Below are 16479 nucleotides of genomic sequence, written 5' to 3'. Positions count from 1 at the left end.
TCTGAAATACAGCAAATACTTGAAAAGTTATCAGAGGTGTTGATATGTGAAAAGGAGACAAATCCGTTTCCCAGCAAAGGAGGAAAGAGTTCTATAGTCACAAACATGTCACCTCACATGTGGACATGGCTATCCCACATTTATTTAATACACAAAAACATGCTAGGGGAAGCGCTGCATACCCATACACAAACACACATACACCAGCCCTGTACAGGCACAGGGCCTACACACCTATGACAAAAAACGCCAGTAGTACATCAAACTGAATTATCATTACATATAGTAGAAAAGAGAAGTTAGCCCAATTAAAAAAATACCTGCCAGCAACTCTAGACAACATCCTATTTACATAAAAATGCTATGCTGTTAGCCATGGGTGATACTGACTTTGGTCGCACCATGTATGGAGGATATTTCTAAAGCTAATGCTAATATGTACTACTATGCTTTTAGAGAGATTTTATTATTTCTCACACAAACTTTGGTGAACATTACGTTCTGAGGAATCACTAATACAAAATGTTAATTGAGGCTACAGATTTCTCCAAGGCATCCAAGTTAACTTCAGCCTGAGCTTCCTGCTACCAATGTTGAAACAAATAGCTCTATGTAGCAGATGTGTCATACCCAGTATTCAGATGGTACCCCATTTCCTTCTTAGCTGTGTTCTCTCCTCCTCTAAGTAAATACTGGAATGATTACAAGTGAAACAGGGTGTGAGAGCAGAAAATGTGATACAGGCTACAATTAGCAGAGGAGCTGCTTTTGACACACTGCTGCAAAGAATTATGCAAAGAATAATCCAAGGAATTAGCCAATGCGAAAGGGATGGCGTGTGCAATAACGGTGTGTAAGATTTTCATTCTGCAATTTTATTTCCCAACATCTCACAGCATATATCCTTGCAAATCTTGCTGATAATCAACACTAATACCTACTTTTTATATTGAAAACAGTGGTTTTGTTCTGGCAGCACCAACTTGAAGTTTCTTTGGCCAGTTCTAGAAAACAGGGCAAAGGAAGTATGAAATCAAAAATTAAAAAATACAAAGAGGGAACGTGGCAGTCGCCTCTGCTTCACTACTTACTAAATACTTAAAAAAAAAAAAAAAAAAACGCAAGAAACTCTAATAATGCAATCATCCTAGTTATGTTCTCCTGTGATCCGTATGTCCACAGACATCTTACCTTCTAAGCATGAACAAACACCAAAGTTGGGGTTTTTTGGACTACACGAGTACTTTGCCCAACAATTAAAAATATGACATTCCATTCTCACAAAGATGGTTTACCACATCACGGCTTCAGACATCCAGCTTTTTGGCAACTATAGTGTTCAAACCAGTCTCAATTTGCAGACCCATGGCAGTTTGAGCTCTACCCAGCTGTTTTGCAAACATCGGTCAATGCTGCTCTACACCAGAAGCGCCTTCCTGTGTACGCTTGTGCTGGGGCACGCGATGCCGCATCTACTGCCGGGGTAGCCAGACTCTGAGGAGTTGGAAACTGGGCTTTGTAGCACCCTTTTCATCATTCCAGCTAAAAACCATAGGATTGCTGGAAAATAGGGTTCAGGAATCAGCTCACAAGAGCTTGTTATTCCACGCACCGATTGGAAACGCGATAGGTACTGCCTCAACATCTTTCCTATACTGAATGAAGAGCAGTACTGCAGACTTGTCGAGCTTCGCCTGCCTTGCTGATGGCAGAGCTAGTGCAACTCCGATAGCTGCTAGACAGGATAGCAAACGAGACAATACACTGAAAAGGTGGCCCAGAATGAAAAGGCTGGATGAAAGCCGTAGGACCCTTACTTGGACGGACTACCCGCACACTCTGGTAACTGCCAGTGAAGATAGTAAAGCTGAAAGAGGCTTAGTGCAAGCATGCAGGAGATTTGTGACAGAAAGTTAGAACTCCATGTCAAGCCTTTCATGCAAACAATAAATATTACTTCTGCTCATAATCAGACTTTTCTCCAGCATCGTCTTTGAATGTTGAACCTTTTTCAATTAATTAAAAACTATGCACTGCAGAGTGCATATTTTATCAGCCCTCAGCTGCTTAAGTGTCTAGAAAAGACCAGGCAGTTTTTCTTTTTTCCAGGCAACCCAGAGCAAGTACTTGCAAGGGTCATATCTTTTTAATTATCTTTTCTCTCTTTGATTAATTATTCCGTCTGACAATAGCGTGTTTCTAATGCTATTCACCTGCCTTTGATGATTGACAACTTTTCTGTCTGATTCAAAGCAAACAGCTGCTGCCATGATTGCCTAGCAACCAGGATGTGATGGATGAGCCCCAAAGATGGATGGCTGCAATAAATCATGTCTCCAGCTATAAAACTGAAAAAAGGGATAAGAATAAAAGCGAACAAAAAACAAAACAAGGTTTCTTCCCATGAGTGCACTCAGCTCCTTACCAATTACACCTGAAATGGACTTTGTGTCTATTAATAGCAAAGTTTTCTAATCAGTAAGAATGCAATGATGCCATTTGTATCAAGGTGTGTTTACAATTGTTCCAGCAAATTGGCACTTGTACTTCAATTACCTGCTGTGTTACACAAGTGCAGGGCTAGGAGATCAAAGTTTTACCTTCTACTGTTGAAGGCTTTATAGAAAATATTAGGCTTTTTCAGGGTTTTCTCATGATGTTGGACTTGAATGAAGCGCATAAACTTCAATTCTCCTTACTTTTGGCAACTGAGAGAGTGTATCGAAAGCAAACTGAACTGGATTTGTAGAAGGAATAACAAACACTAGATTTCTGAAAAACTCGATTCTGTGAAACTCGTATAAGTCACCATTGGCTTTGTGAAACACGTTTTAACTTAAATGCTGTACACTGTTCATTACATGCTGCTCCAATTCCCTCTTGCTAGGAGGGCATCTCGCAATCAAAGAAAAAGTTCATGTGACAAGCAGCGTTTCAAAAATACCATCTACCTGTGCAAATTCAAGACTGATTCAACAAAAAGCCATTCTCGTCTAATTTCACCTACCATTCCTGGCAACCATTTGATTTTTGTACAATGTGCCAGGCAAGAAACTTTCAATAGTTTGTCAACTCAGAACGAGTTTAGCCGGGCTGTGTATCGCACTTGCCCGGAGACGTTTGCACGCAAACACCCCATCGCTTGAAGTTTTGGCACTACCTACGGCTGAAGCCGCTCTGTTGCTGGAGTGTCCATCTCCTGATAGTCGCTGCCTGTGCTTCCAACACAAGACCTAATTGCCTATAAAAAGCTGCTTCCTTAATTCTTCCAGCAGGTGGGGGTGTCCTGGTTCCAGCAAAAGTGCTTCAAAAAGGGAAGGGATTGCCCTTGCTATTCCCATGGACGTGCTATCCACCTCCAGGAGCATCCTGGACACCTGGGAGCGAACGCCGAGACTCAAAGATTCACCACTCTGGGTGAAAAGGGTGGGCAGAAAAGAAAAATGTAAACATTGAACATAATTATGTTCTAGAACTTTGTTTTCTTTGCCACTGTGGGACCAAAACGCAGCCTGTTAGCGAAAGGAAGCTGGAGCGTGTTCATCTGTTCACAAGCACATTTTTAAAGCACATTTTTATACTGGAACTGGCAATGCCTGACAATGCCACGCTGGAACAGCTACGGTCCTGCTTATATTTTAGTGTCTCTGTATTCATGCAAAAGATTGCCTGTATCCTTGCACGGGCCATAGCTTTGTCTACATTCTTTACAATTACTGAAACGCTCTCGCTAAAAACTTAACTCTGTCTCTGCCCGTCCCTCTCTCTGTTGTACAAACACACACACACATACACACACGGAAATCCAGCCCCTAAAACAATTGTAAGGCACTCCTGTAATGACCAGCTAGTATCTGGTAACAAACAATGAGAAAGCAAAGCCATCAATCACAACGTGCACGCCGAGGCCTCCATTCTGTCCCAGCTCATCCAACTCTCAAGTTACAGCTTTACACGGCAAGTCTAAATAATATTCAAAATGATAAATGGCACTATAAGCCTGATATCCATCATCAATCTTTTTTTAAGGAACATCCATCTTCAATAATGCACGTTTGAATCATGTGAAACCAAGAGCTCCCAGATTCATTTACACAACCCCCAGCAAGCTGGTGCTGCTTGAATGATACGTGTCAGCCAGTTTGTCCCAACTGCCAAACTTAAAAAAAAAAAAAAAAAAAAAAAAAAAGGAAAAGAAAAAAAAAGGGAAATAAAAAGAGACTGAAAGAAAACAGGAGGGGAAAATCTTCAGGGGGCTGAACAAGACGACTTCGCAGATAATAGGAGAGAACACCACCTCTTCAGTCCCTCTGCCAGTCCCCCCCCCAGCACAGGCGCTCTCCTCCTTCTCCTTCTCTTCTCCTTCTGCTTCTCTTCTCCCTCTCCGCTGGCCCGGCCGGCTGGCCGGCCGTCTCCCGGCCGGCCGGCGCTGCGCCATAGGCAGGCCGTGCTGAGGGGAGAAGACAGCAGTGCTGGAAAGGGAGCTCCCCCCGCGCACCCCCCGCGCTGCCTGGCAGGGCCCGTGTGATAAATGACACATGTCATTCTGTCGGGAGGGAAGGGTGGGTCAGTGATGTATGGCTCTGCTGAAAAGGAAATCGACTGTTTGGCATGGTGCGGCTATTCTCCACCAGGATTTAGTTTCAGAACTCTAAAATGAAATCTCCGATGTTTCAAGTGCACGGTTAGGGCAGGCCGACGTGCGGCTGAGGCAGCTTCCCCCCCCCCTTTTTTTTTTATCCTCTCTCTGCCCTTCGGATTTCAAAAAACTGCTCCGCTGACTGGAAACTGCAAAAGAACACACATATATCAAAGTCTTCAATAGTTATGATCCATGATAAAATTTAAATAGGTTGAGGTTTCTATTTTTATTTATTATTGGGGGGGAAAAATGGCATGCAGGCTTGACACAAAAGCAAGATAAAAATTAGCATGTTTGAAGTAATCGTCCCACAGCTTGACATCTGCATAGTAAATTTTAAAGGAAAAAAATGTGTCAGGCAGGCATGAGCTGTTCCCTCCCTCCCCCCCTCTTTCATTAGCTCACTGGCAGGGTGGCACTTCTGAACCTCATTACTGCAGGAGGATTTATGAAGCTGAACCCAATGGCAAAGAAAAGGCATCTGTCAATAATTGTAGGGAGCTGCACTCACAGCTTTGAAATCTCATTAAGTATGCAGTTATCAGGCATAAAGATCAAAAACATTACTCAACTCCGACAGAATCTTATGGAGGAACATTAATTAGCAACAGGCCTACAGTACAAAAAAAAAAAAAAAAAAAAAAAAACAGACTTCCTCTCACACCTGCCCAACCCACAAACCAAAAGAAACACTCCCCCTCCCTTCAGAAAAAAATAATTCCCAGCATCTGAGACTGATCAAGTACATGAAACAAGAGAGAGAAAAAAAAAATCCAGTTGAGACAGTCTTGGCGGTGAAGAGAGAAAAGGAAGAAGCTGTCAAAGTTGAGAAGGATGTCAGCACTGGCCCTGATTACAAGGGCCTATACAGTTCCCAGGCCTTTTATCATCCCTGCCATCAAAAACAGACTCTGTGTCACAGATGGATGACTGATGGCTGCCAGTCTTGAGCAGCCTCGCCAAGCCTCCAGGAGGCCCCTGCTGAGATCTGGCCCTCCAGCAACAGGCTTGACCTAGCAGGAAAAGGGCTGCAGGCAGCGAGCCCAGTCCCAGAGACACTCAGAAACAGCACCCTGTTCTGTTCTTCCCCAGAACAATTCAGCGAGAGGTTGGTCGGGGTTTGTTTGTTCAGCTTACAGAAGTTAAATGGAATACTTCTGCTCTCCACGCAAAGACTGCGCATTATTTGAAAATAACACTAACGACAAAAAAAACCACCCCCCAAAAACGCCCAAACAACTCTTCTTTGGCCACGCTGAACGTACTTTTCTGATCTTGTTTCCAGCTTGCATTTTAACCACTATCTGCACGCTCAATTGCTTAGAAAATACAGGAGAGTAAAATATAAATTTGGGGGGAAACATACAAATTCATAGACGAAGCCGGACCATAAAACCAAGTGACCTTTGCAGCATTAAGTATGGTGTGCAACTAATTAAGAACTATGGCCATATTAACATTTTTTTTTTACAGAATCAAGGATATCAGCTACACAGCTTAACCCATTGCACATATTTTTTTCATTTCCTCTCTATCAAAAACTGTGTTTGCAAACAATAACTCAAAGCTACTTGTTAAAAAAAAAAAGGGGGAGGGGGAATCACCTTCTATAGTCTTTTTCCCATTTGGGACTATGCCTGAAAAACTCCCTCTCGAGTTACGTGCTACCCTTCGTACATTTTCTATTTCCCATCATTTTGCGCTACAAAGAAGCTTTCCACTGTACAACTCCATTTCCGTGTTATTTACTATGTGCTGGATTTTAATACAATGTACAAGTTTGTCTCTTATTTCATGAGATATACGGTGATATTTACGTGTCACTTATAGCAATGCTGAAGGTTGGCTTCTTAATGAACTACATCTTTAATAACGCACAGAGTCAGAGAGATACACGCGCACATATAAGACAACCTGCCAGTCAAAATCTTTTCAATATCTAAAATTCATTCATTTACTAAGTAACGTACTTTAAAATGCACGTTAGCTCTGACAAAATGCGGAAGCGGAGGTTCCGCTCTAAACAACATTTTTAAAAGAATTTTACATAAAGTGTTACGATAAGGTGTTTATATTTTTTCGTATGCTTACCGTATTATTTTTATTATGTGTAGCATCAAAGTGATTATAGCAATTACATCCAACAGAATTAATTATAGAACATCCCATCATTCCTAAATACATAATGCATTAGAGGTAAGCCAAAGAAAGAAAACATCTTGACTGTGGTGACTATTGTTGGAATAATTTTTTCTCTAAGCATAAAGGCAAAACCAAAGTAGAAAGACATACATGGAAACGGTAGGGCAACACAGGAAAACGTTAACTACAGAAATCTGAACAGAAAGGCAGGTACGTTTTTAATAGAGATACTAACTCGCGTAAAGCTGCACTAGCACAAATATCCATGTAAAATCCATTAAAGATTTTTAATCATGAAATATGGAAACTAGCCAATTCACCTAACCACTATGTTAGTACATAAAGACAAGAGTGTATGGGTGAAAGAGTTACAAGCCTTTACGTATGCAAAATAAATTCACTCAAAGCTTCATTAATATTAATTTAAATTCAGAACCCATTTACATTAAATTGTTCATTAAAAATTGCCTATTTTATGCAACATGCATTCCGCAAAGAACACATAAGAAACTGAAACAGAGGGCTCAATTTAATGATGGAAATATCAAAAGTAAATGAATTTGAATCATTCCAAACGAATAATAAAACAGCTCTCTCCCCTATGCTAATGCACGAAGTTTGTCGGGAGTTTGGCGGAAGGGCACGAAAACTGCTCTGCTTCCCCCTCGCCGGGGCTTGGTCGGTGCCCTTCCGACCTCCCCACCGCCAGGCAGTCTTGCTAAAACAAGAATTACTCATGGACAGGACCTAAAAAACCACCTCTGTAAAAAATGTTCACTAACTGTGAGCACACCGAATCCCTCCAAAACTTGTATTTATTCCAAGCGATGTCAAGTTTAGCTTAGCTGTTTAACAGCCATCCCCAGTAGGAAGGGGATGGGAGGTAAAGGTAAGGCAGGCTGGGAATGGAGAGCTCTTCATTGGTAAACTCCCACACCAACAAATACAGTGAACTTACACGATTCCCAACAGCTGTTCTGAATGAAGAAAAGAGAGTCATAATTAATAACATGTGTCCTGACAGAATTAATTAATAATTTATCATTAAGTCTAAAACACGAACTTAGATTCTTCTTCAAGAGTCACGCCTTTACTGCCCGAACAAGCCAGGTAATGGCATTGGCGAAGAGCTTTCGGGTATTTTATGATCTTCTGGTAACTCTTTTCCCCACTCTCCCTCCGCCCCCGGGGAAAAAAAAAACCTTTGAACATTTTCTGAGAAACATCTTAAAGTTGATGCTTGCAATGAGAAGCGTTTAAATTCCGCAGATTGGCTCTCTACTGAGATGACCAAAATATCTTTCAGGCGCAAAATCAGGAGAATGCAGTAGGATGAATCTCACAGTCTCTGAAATTAAGCCCTACTTATTTCAACTCTTACACTTCTTTTTATGAAAATGGTAACAAACAATTTCAAGCTCTGACAATGTTCTATTCCGCGTTATTATACTTAAGAAAACTACAGTATAGCCTCTCGTGGACTATGCTTTAAATCCTTTGAGCCAATTTTCATGCATTTTTTTAAAAATGTTGAAATCAAGAAAAATCAATTGCATAAATTTTTTCAATCCTCCTGCTTTAGGTAATGACACACACAAAAAAAAGCAACACAGCCATTGTTTAGTGGGATTTTTTAAATTAATTTAATGTCTAACTGCAAATGCTGGAAACTAGAATTAATCTGTCTGGATAAAAAAAGGCTTACAGACATTTAAATGCATGTATCGGGACACTTTATCAACCTAACATAAAATTGTCATCTTATCTTATTATATGACTATTTTATGCATGTGTCAAAGAATTTAAAAATGAATGCCTGTCTATTCAGTCTAATTACAACTGCATATTATCTGTCTGGATGTACCAGTCCATATCATTGTTACCAAATACAATATATTGTATTCACCTTTCATTTTTAACTTAAGGCTGATAAACCACAATTTGGGCGTAACTAAATTTAAAAAAAAAAACACCAAACACACACACAGAGAGGGAAGAAAAAAAAAAAAAGCAGACTCAAACACCTGAGGTAGATTGTTTAGTAAATGATGCTGAAGCATTTCATAGATAAGATAACACACGATCACTCTGCAACTATGTTATTTTCGGTGTTGTATCATAACCATACATATACATACACTCTTACTTGACAATGCAACACTTCAGGCATCTTAATACTTGATCTACTAGCAGCACCTTGTAAATAAGGCTGTATGAAAATTTGACAATCTGTATTTGGATTCGCTAGGAAACGGTCATGACATTGGACTAAAATATGGATTATTACACCGTAAAACTAGCAGTGCCAAGGTTTGTTCAGAAAGATAACACAAAAGGTTACTTTACATCCTGGCAAATTATTTCTTTTCATTCCCTCTGCACCACCATATGTTTCTATCTAAGTGTGCACGTAGCACACTTAAAAAATTTACCCCACACTTCACCCTGAAGGTGATCTTTCCTATATAGTTTCCAGTAATCCTGGAAACAGGGCTGACAAAAAGGACCCACTCTAATCCTGCTAACTCACCCTAGCTTCACTGCATTTCCCATAACCCTGCAGCAGTCACAATTCATTCTAATCACTTTACAAAACAATCTTTAGTAAAAAGAGGAAAAATGCAGACTTGTAAGCCAATTTAAGAAATAACTGCTGATACATCAGTTATTGACTATTTCACTCCTGCTCATGATAGTGCTCAAGGCAAAACCGAGAACAAAATGACAACATCAACCGCACGCAATAAACTGTGGCCCAGGAGAGCACTGAAGCCCTAATTGACAGCTGTCAAGCTAATGGGAGAAATGGCAGCTGATTCTGGAAAATTCTGTTTTCCAGACGGATATTCAAGGGAATCTATCAGGCCTTTTTATATTTATGCCCCTTTTTCTTTTTTTGCATTGTTCCTCACACTTTGCCGAAAAAAAAAAAAAAAAAGCAGAGGACAGCCATAACTAATCATTTTGTCAGCTTGCTGCTAGGAAGAATCTCTGTCCAACAGAGAAATATGTGGCAGGTTTGGAGGCAAATAACATACCAAGGGCTGACACTGCAAGTACCTTTATAGGTAGTCTACTTTATCGCTACATTTACTTTTGGGGTATGTATGTAGTTGCAAGCAATTCCCATAAATTAAAGCAAGCATTCAACTTCCCGAAGTCAGAGCTGCCTGGAAATCTGGCTGCACAACCTGCATGCCATCTTGCATCTGTATTTCTGCGGTGCACTCCCAGCCTCGCTCTGGAGGTGCTGATAACTAGCGAGAGCACTGAAGTCCCTGAAAAGTGGAAGTGCTCCACATCTCTGAAAAATCAATTTAATGTATTTCAGTATTCACACTGACCATGGGCATCTTTTGAATGTAAGCACGGAAGTTGTGAAGAGCCTAAAAAGTATGCAGCTATCTCTGGGGTTTAAACCATACTACATAGGAAAAAAAAAACCAAACACCAGACAAAAAAACATGGGCCCAAGTTTGTTTGTTTTTTTCCACAGGCTTCAAAACTCAGTACGGTTGTCTGGGTCTGAAAACCAATAACTGATAATTGTCTTATTTAATTTATTTGAAAAAAAAAAAAAAGTAAATGAGTTTCCAGCAAATCATTAGTTCCCAATCCCTCCTCAGAAGAGCTTTGTATGTATACAAAATATGTATTAAGTTGCTTCTGTCAGTAGGAAGTACATTTTCTTGATCTTTTAAATACGTTTCTAAAAAAGCTGCCAGTAAAAGCCATAATTTAAGGACAGATAATTACTGTTTGCATGAACAAGACTGGCCTCTATTAATGCAGTATCTCAGCTTTCCTAGACAGTAGCCTCTAACCAGTAAATACCTTCTTTCTCCTGACTTAAATGACAGGAGTCTTTGGAGCATCAATTCTATCTTCTTGCTTTAACAGGTGAAGAATAAAATTGTGACCCCTGACTCTTCCTCCCAAATTTATCTACGATAGTCACCTGAGCCTCAAAGCAAACAAACTGAAATTATCATTTTTACAGATTCTTGATTCTCAGAGACAGCTTTAGTCTTCCACAGTGTGGTGTTAACACTTGGGCTAGACATAAAGAATTTGTGCACCTGTCTGTTATGTCTGCGAGCTCTGTGCTGCTGAGAGTTCTTTGTTGTTGTTATTCTACTCCAGACCATTAAAAGGGCCCTAATTCCTATGACATGATTATCCAGGTACCAAAGCCCATTTGTCACCTGCAGCAGAAAATTGAGTTAATGCACAACTAAAGGCAACCAGGACTGTGTAATATCAACTTGATTACATCAAACTAGCTGCAAACCTAATTCTGCTGGATGACACTGCGTGGAGCTTGTCATCTCCAATCATTAAAGCTGTCAGGAATCCATCAGGTTTACAGCTAATTAGGTGAACACTAATGAAGCTGGCAAAACAACTTTTCTTTTTTTATGGCTGAGCGGACCTTTCAGTTTGGAGAAAAAAAATTCTCGAGTATTCTCAAGGTTGCTGGGGACTGGATTTCCTGAGTTACCAATCAGCAGACATCTTTAATTCTCCCCCCACCACCACCTTTTTTTCTCTCTCAGTACCAAGCAATCAATTTGTCATCACTCTCAGTATGCCACAAAAGCAGTCATGAACCTTATAACTCGCAGCTCTGAAGCCAAAAAGAAGGGGGGGTGGAATGTAAGTTTCTTTTGCCTTAAAATAAAATGCCTCATACAGCTCACTTATTTATCTTCATGCACTTATCAACAGCATAAACGTTCTTGTTTTTTCACTCTTCTCAAATAAGTAGCCCTTCAGTCATTCTACATCCCCCATATCCATTAGGCAGAGGCATTTTGATAAAGTAAAGCCAAAGCTAGTGTATGGGAAAGAATGAAAGCACTCACTCTGCCAACTTCTGATTGACCATTAAGCTATTGATGAATGTGCCTGTCAGGAGAGAGACAATTAAATCAAATATGAAACAAAGTCGTTTTGACGGGTCATTTTGATAGAGCAAAACCATTCTTCCATCTCCTATTAGTCCTGCAGTCAAGTTTTTGTAATGAATATTTCTTAACTAACCTGTTATTTCTTAGCTGGTTTTTAAGGTGTTAAAAAAAAAAAAAAAAAGCCTTTGCTTTTACTGCTATTAGAAAAAGTAACATTTCCAATGCGACCAATAAAACAGCATTTCAGTGGGAAGCAATTATACACAATACTAAATGTTTAATGTGGCTATCAAAAAGCTAAAAGTTTAAACAGATTACACTTCTGCTAAATATGAAAGATAGATCACACATCATGGGTGATTCACTTGAGAAAGGAGGGAGAGATGAGGGGGGGGGAGAGAGAGAGAGAGAGAAAGATACCTCAGAAGGCGCGTTTAGTGCAGAAACATTTTCTTTCAGCCCATGGAGAGCCCAGCATACAGCACAGTCGAATATGTCAAATATTTGGAAGAGCTAGATTTTGCAGAACTAAATTCATGTTCCAAAATAGAATTTCCCAAGTACTAGGAAAAGTTCACCTTTTTAATTTATTTGAAAAGTCTTATTTGATGGCACGAGCCAGAAATGCAAAATATTATCGTTAAGTATTTGGCTACGATATTGTTTGCTAGATCGTACCCCTACCGTACTGCAAAACTTTCCAAACTTTCTAGCTGTTAGTATATGGAGCAAGACTGCTAGAAAGTCTATTTCTCTATTTCAAAAGTCCTAGATGAATGCACATATATGTCGAAGAAGAGAAAAAAGGAAACATGGACATAGTTATCTACAATTTGTATTACTCCCTGAATCCCTTGCTGTTTACTGAATTCAAACCACACCACTCTGAGAAAGTTATCAGACAGCGTGAAAGCACCGTCATTTTTGAATGCCCGTTTTCTAACAACGCCCTACCAAGTTGCAGGACTACCTGCTTCAAGTTGTTATAGGCACAAGTACAAACGCCCTACCGAGAAAGCTGCCGGAGCCTCTGGAAAACTTCTACACCCGGCCTCTTGGTACAGAGCCTTCCTTTGTCAAAGGCAAACTATGGCTGTCACATGCTGGTCCCCCAAAGCTGTCCCTAACCCAAGCCCATCCTGTTCCTCCCCTCAGGTCAGCCCCACGGCCCTGGAAGCCCTCGTCCCCGTGGCTATGTGGCACATCCAGCCAGGAGCCCCTGAAGTTGCGCTGACGGAGAGTTGACAGGCCACGTGTGACGTCACCGAGTCTGGCGTTACCATGGCAAGTGATTTATTGATGTTTATCGGGAATGAATAGATCAAAGGCAGCCAGATGACAGGCGATCAATCAGCCATCAAATCAAGGATGGCAACAGGCCAAGGAAACCTTTTCCAGCCCGCATATCCCCAACTAAGGATTACTGTAAAATTATGTGGGGCTTTTTTTTTTTTTTACTGTTTTCTTTTCAGTTTGGCTTCTCCAAAAAATACTGCCTAAGTTTAACAGGAGTTGACATTTCTGGCATAAGGAAAACAACACAAACAAACAAAAAACCTCACTAGGACAAAGCCTTGAAAAGTATTTCTAAAAAGAAAAAAAAAAAAAGGGAGGAAACTGTAAAGGCACTATCAGAAACATTCGCCAGTCATTTGACAATACACAGATCCTTTTTCTTTTTTTTTTTTTTTTTTTTTTTCCCCCCTTTGGTTTCCTTTGCAGCTTCTCATCTGGACTCATAAATAAGAAATCAATAGGATTAACAGAAGAGGTTGCCAAAGAGAGTGACCAGCTAGGTGGGTCTGTCTGTCCAGCAGAGACATCTCCAGTGTGGTACAAGGGGGAGAGAGAAAAAGATAAAAGTTGAGCAAAGGAAACAGTCCTGGGCTTGGATCCTCAAGGAACACTGCAGAACCTCCAAATCACTTTGTCCCTGCCACTTCATTCACAGCGTGCCATGTATTTACACATACCCTATTGCTTTTTACAGGAAAAATAGATTTTTAAGAAAAGAGTATTTTCACTGGCTTTCTCAAACCGCTCGCCCGTGGGGGAAGGGGATGGAGAAGAACGAAGACTACGAGGGAGAGAAGCGAAGTAGGTGCCAAAGTACGGGCTGGAAACGAACAAAATTCGCCTCCTTCTCCCACCCCTAGAGCCACAGAGATCATACGTGTACATGTAGCATGTGCCTGCCCATACCCGCCTGCCTTCCACAAAGTGTTGCCCCCCGAACCGAGCCGGGCGATGGCAGAGTTGGGAAGACATCAAAGTGGGTACCAAAGTAGGGAAAGGGCTTCCTTCCACGCGCCTCCACCCCTGCCACCCCAAGGAGGGGGGGAAAAAAAAAAAAAAAAATCCCCTCGACTCCCCCCCCACGCCACAGCGTTGTGCCTCCAGACCAAGAGTTGCTCTGCGAAATCCACGGCATGCAGCGCGCGACCGCGGGCAGCGGGGCCGGGAGGGAGCCCGGTCCACGCCGACGGGCTCAGCCCGCCGGGGGAAGCGGCTGTGAAAGAGACGGAGGAAAGCGAGAGGAGAAACGGGCGGCCGGGGAAGGCGGCTCTCGTACCTGCTGCGCGCCGGGGCGCTTGCTGCTTCCTCCTCGGCATGCTGAGCTCCTGCGGCCGCCGGCGCCGGCGGGGGGGGGCTGCCTGGGCGCGGGGGTGGGAAGAGTTGCTTTAGCCCCAGAGATCCGGTGAGCTGCTCCAGTCTCGGCTCGAGGGCTGGGTTGGGGATATATTTTTTGTTGCTGTGCATACACGATGCCGAGGAGGAGGAGGAGGCGGCGGCGGCGGCGGCGGAGGAGGAGGCGGCACAGAGGAGAGGACAGCCCTGCTGCTGCTGCTGCTGCTGCTGCTGGCAGAAGAGGGGGGAAGTTTGACAAATCGCCCCGGAGGAAGGAGGAGGGGAAGCCCCCCGAAGAGGTGTGCGGGCGGGAGGGCTGGGGAGAGCCCGCAGTCCCCCCCACCCCACCCTGCGCCCCCGGTGCCTGGCCGGGCTGGGAGATCACGGCATAAAGACGGGGGATTTCTTGGCAGGAGTCGGCGGAGCCTCAGCCTGCGCTCTCCACTCCCCGGCTCCCGGCTCGGCGCTGGAGCGGCGGCGGCGGCGGCAACAGGCGAAGCTTGAAGGGAAACGAGATGATCGCAGTGTCACTCAAACTAGTCCGCAAAGAGGGAGAGGGGCACCGCGCTCCCACCGCCTCCCGCCCCGGACGGCACCTTAACTCTTTGCGCATCGCGCCGCCGGACCGCCCGCCGCCGGCCGGCCACGGCGGCGGCGAAGGGTCCGCCCGGGGAGGCGGCGGCGGCGGCGGCGGGGCGCCCGCTCCCCCCCCCCCCCGCCCTCGCCGCCGCCCCCTCCGCCGCCCAACTTCGCCCGCCGCCGCCGCTGCTGCTCTCCTCAGCAGCCCGCCGCGGCGGAGGGGCTCGGCCCGCGGGCACCCCCGGGCAGGGCAGCGCAGGGCAGGGCAGCCCGCTCCGCTCCCCTCGCCCCGCTGGCAGCCCTTCCCTTCCCTTTCCGCCTCCGCGCACACCCGTTCCCCGCCGGAGCCCCCCCCCCCCGCTCCTCCCGGCTATCGCCGCCACGCCGGGGCGCGGGACCCTCCCGCCGCCCCCCAAGCCTCTGCCCCTCCCCCGGCGAGAAGGGCCCGGCGCTCGAGCCCCGTCCCCGCGGAGCCCCGGCCGCCCCGCGAGGTGACAGCGGCGGCGGCGGCGGCAGCCCGGGCCCCCGCCTCGCCCCGCACCTCTCGCCGCCGCCCGCCCCGGCCCCACTCACCGGCGCGCCGGGCAGCTGGCCGCCCGCCGGCACACATCCAGCCCTCCGGCTCCCACCTGGCTGGCGCCACAGCCGCCCGGGCTCCGCTTCGCGCCTGCGGGCGGGGTGTCGGGGGCCGCTCCGGCCGGCGGCCGTTCACGGCGGCGTCTCCGCCGGCTGAGCCGCTGCGCCCTGCCCCGCGGTGCCGCCGGCCGGCCGGACGGGGAGCGGGCAGCGCCCGCGCACTCCCGCGCCCCGCGCGCGCCCGGCTCTTCGCGGAAGATCACTTTTCCCTCTTCCCCTTCTTTGGGGCTTTTTTTCCCCCCCCTCTCTTTTTGCTTGGGCTCGGTTGTTTGGTTTTGGGGGGTTTTTTTGTTTGTTTGGTTTGGTTTTGGTTTTTGGTTTTTTTTTTTTGGTCCAAGTTCACTGGCGAGCCGCCGCGCTCAGTTCAGCGAGCGCCGGCGGATCGATGTGCTGCGGGTTTGATTGCGCATCCCTGGGCGGCGGGGCCGCGCACCAGCGGGGAGGGCCGGGGCGGCGGGGGGCGCGCGGGGGCCCATGCCGGCCTCCCGCCTCCGCCGCCCTGCGCGCCCGGCCGCGGCGGCCCCGCACCCGCACCCGCACCGCCGCGCTGCCGGAGGCCGCCCGGGCTTGGGAGAAGTGAAGAAAAAAAAAAACAAACAACCCAAAAAAACAACAACAACAACAACAAAAAACAGTAGCGATTTTTTTTCTTTCTTTTTTTTTTCTTTTTAAAGTTCACGGGGAGGAATAAAAAAAAAGGATGATCTCACTTTTACGGTAAGATCAAAAAAATCTCCACTCGCCCCCATTCTTCGAGATTTGGGATAATTCCAAATACCTGACTAAGTGCAGATGTTGTTGCGTCTTCACATCTTATAAAGCCGCCGTGCCGCTCTTTTGCTCTTGCTTTCCTTTTGAAGTTGCAGGAAATTCAAACACTTTACATGAAGGGTGGAGAAGGTTTGGGATATATATTTTTTTGGATTATTATTGTTATGAGTT

At 44.9% G+C, this 16479-nt stretch overlaps 1 protein-coding gene across 1 annotated transcript in view; it reads right to left on the bottom strand.

The window, feature by feature from the left end:
• The window catches only part of TSHZ3 (teashirt zinc finger homeobox 3), a 64978-nt gene extending 50063 nt beyond the window's left edge, over positions 1-14915 (bottom strand). The window contains exon 1 of the mRNA XM_052797598.1: positions 14267-14915. Coding sequence (XP_052653558.1) covers positions 14267-14306 — 40 coding nt within the window. The 5' untranslated portion in view covers positions 14307-14915. The remainder of the gene's footprint in view (positions 1-14266) is intronic.
• Between the last annotated feature and the right edge of the window lie 1564 nt (positions 14916-16479).

This window comes from Harpia harpyja, chromosome 9, assembly GCF_026419915.1.
Source record: "Harpia harpyja isolate bHarHar1 chromosome 9, bHarHar1 primary haplotype, whole genome shotgun sequence".
Lineage (NCBI taxonomy): Eukaryota > Metazoa > Chordata > Aves > Accipitriformes > Accipitridae > Harpia > Harpia harpyja.
Note: the sequence above shows the minus strand (reverse complement) of the source record. Positions and strands in the feature narration are given on the sequence as shown.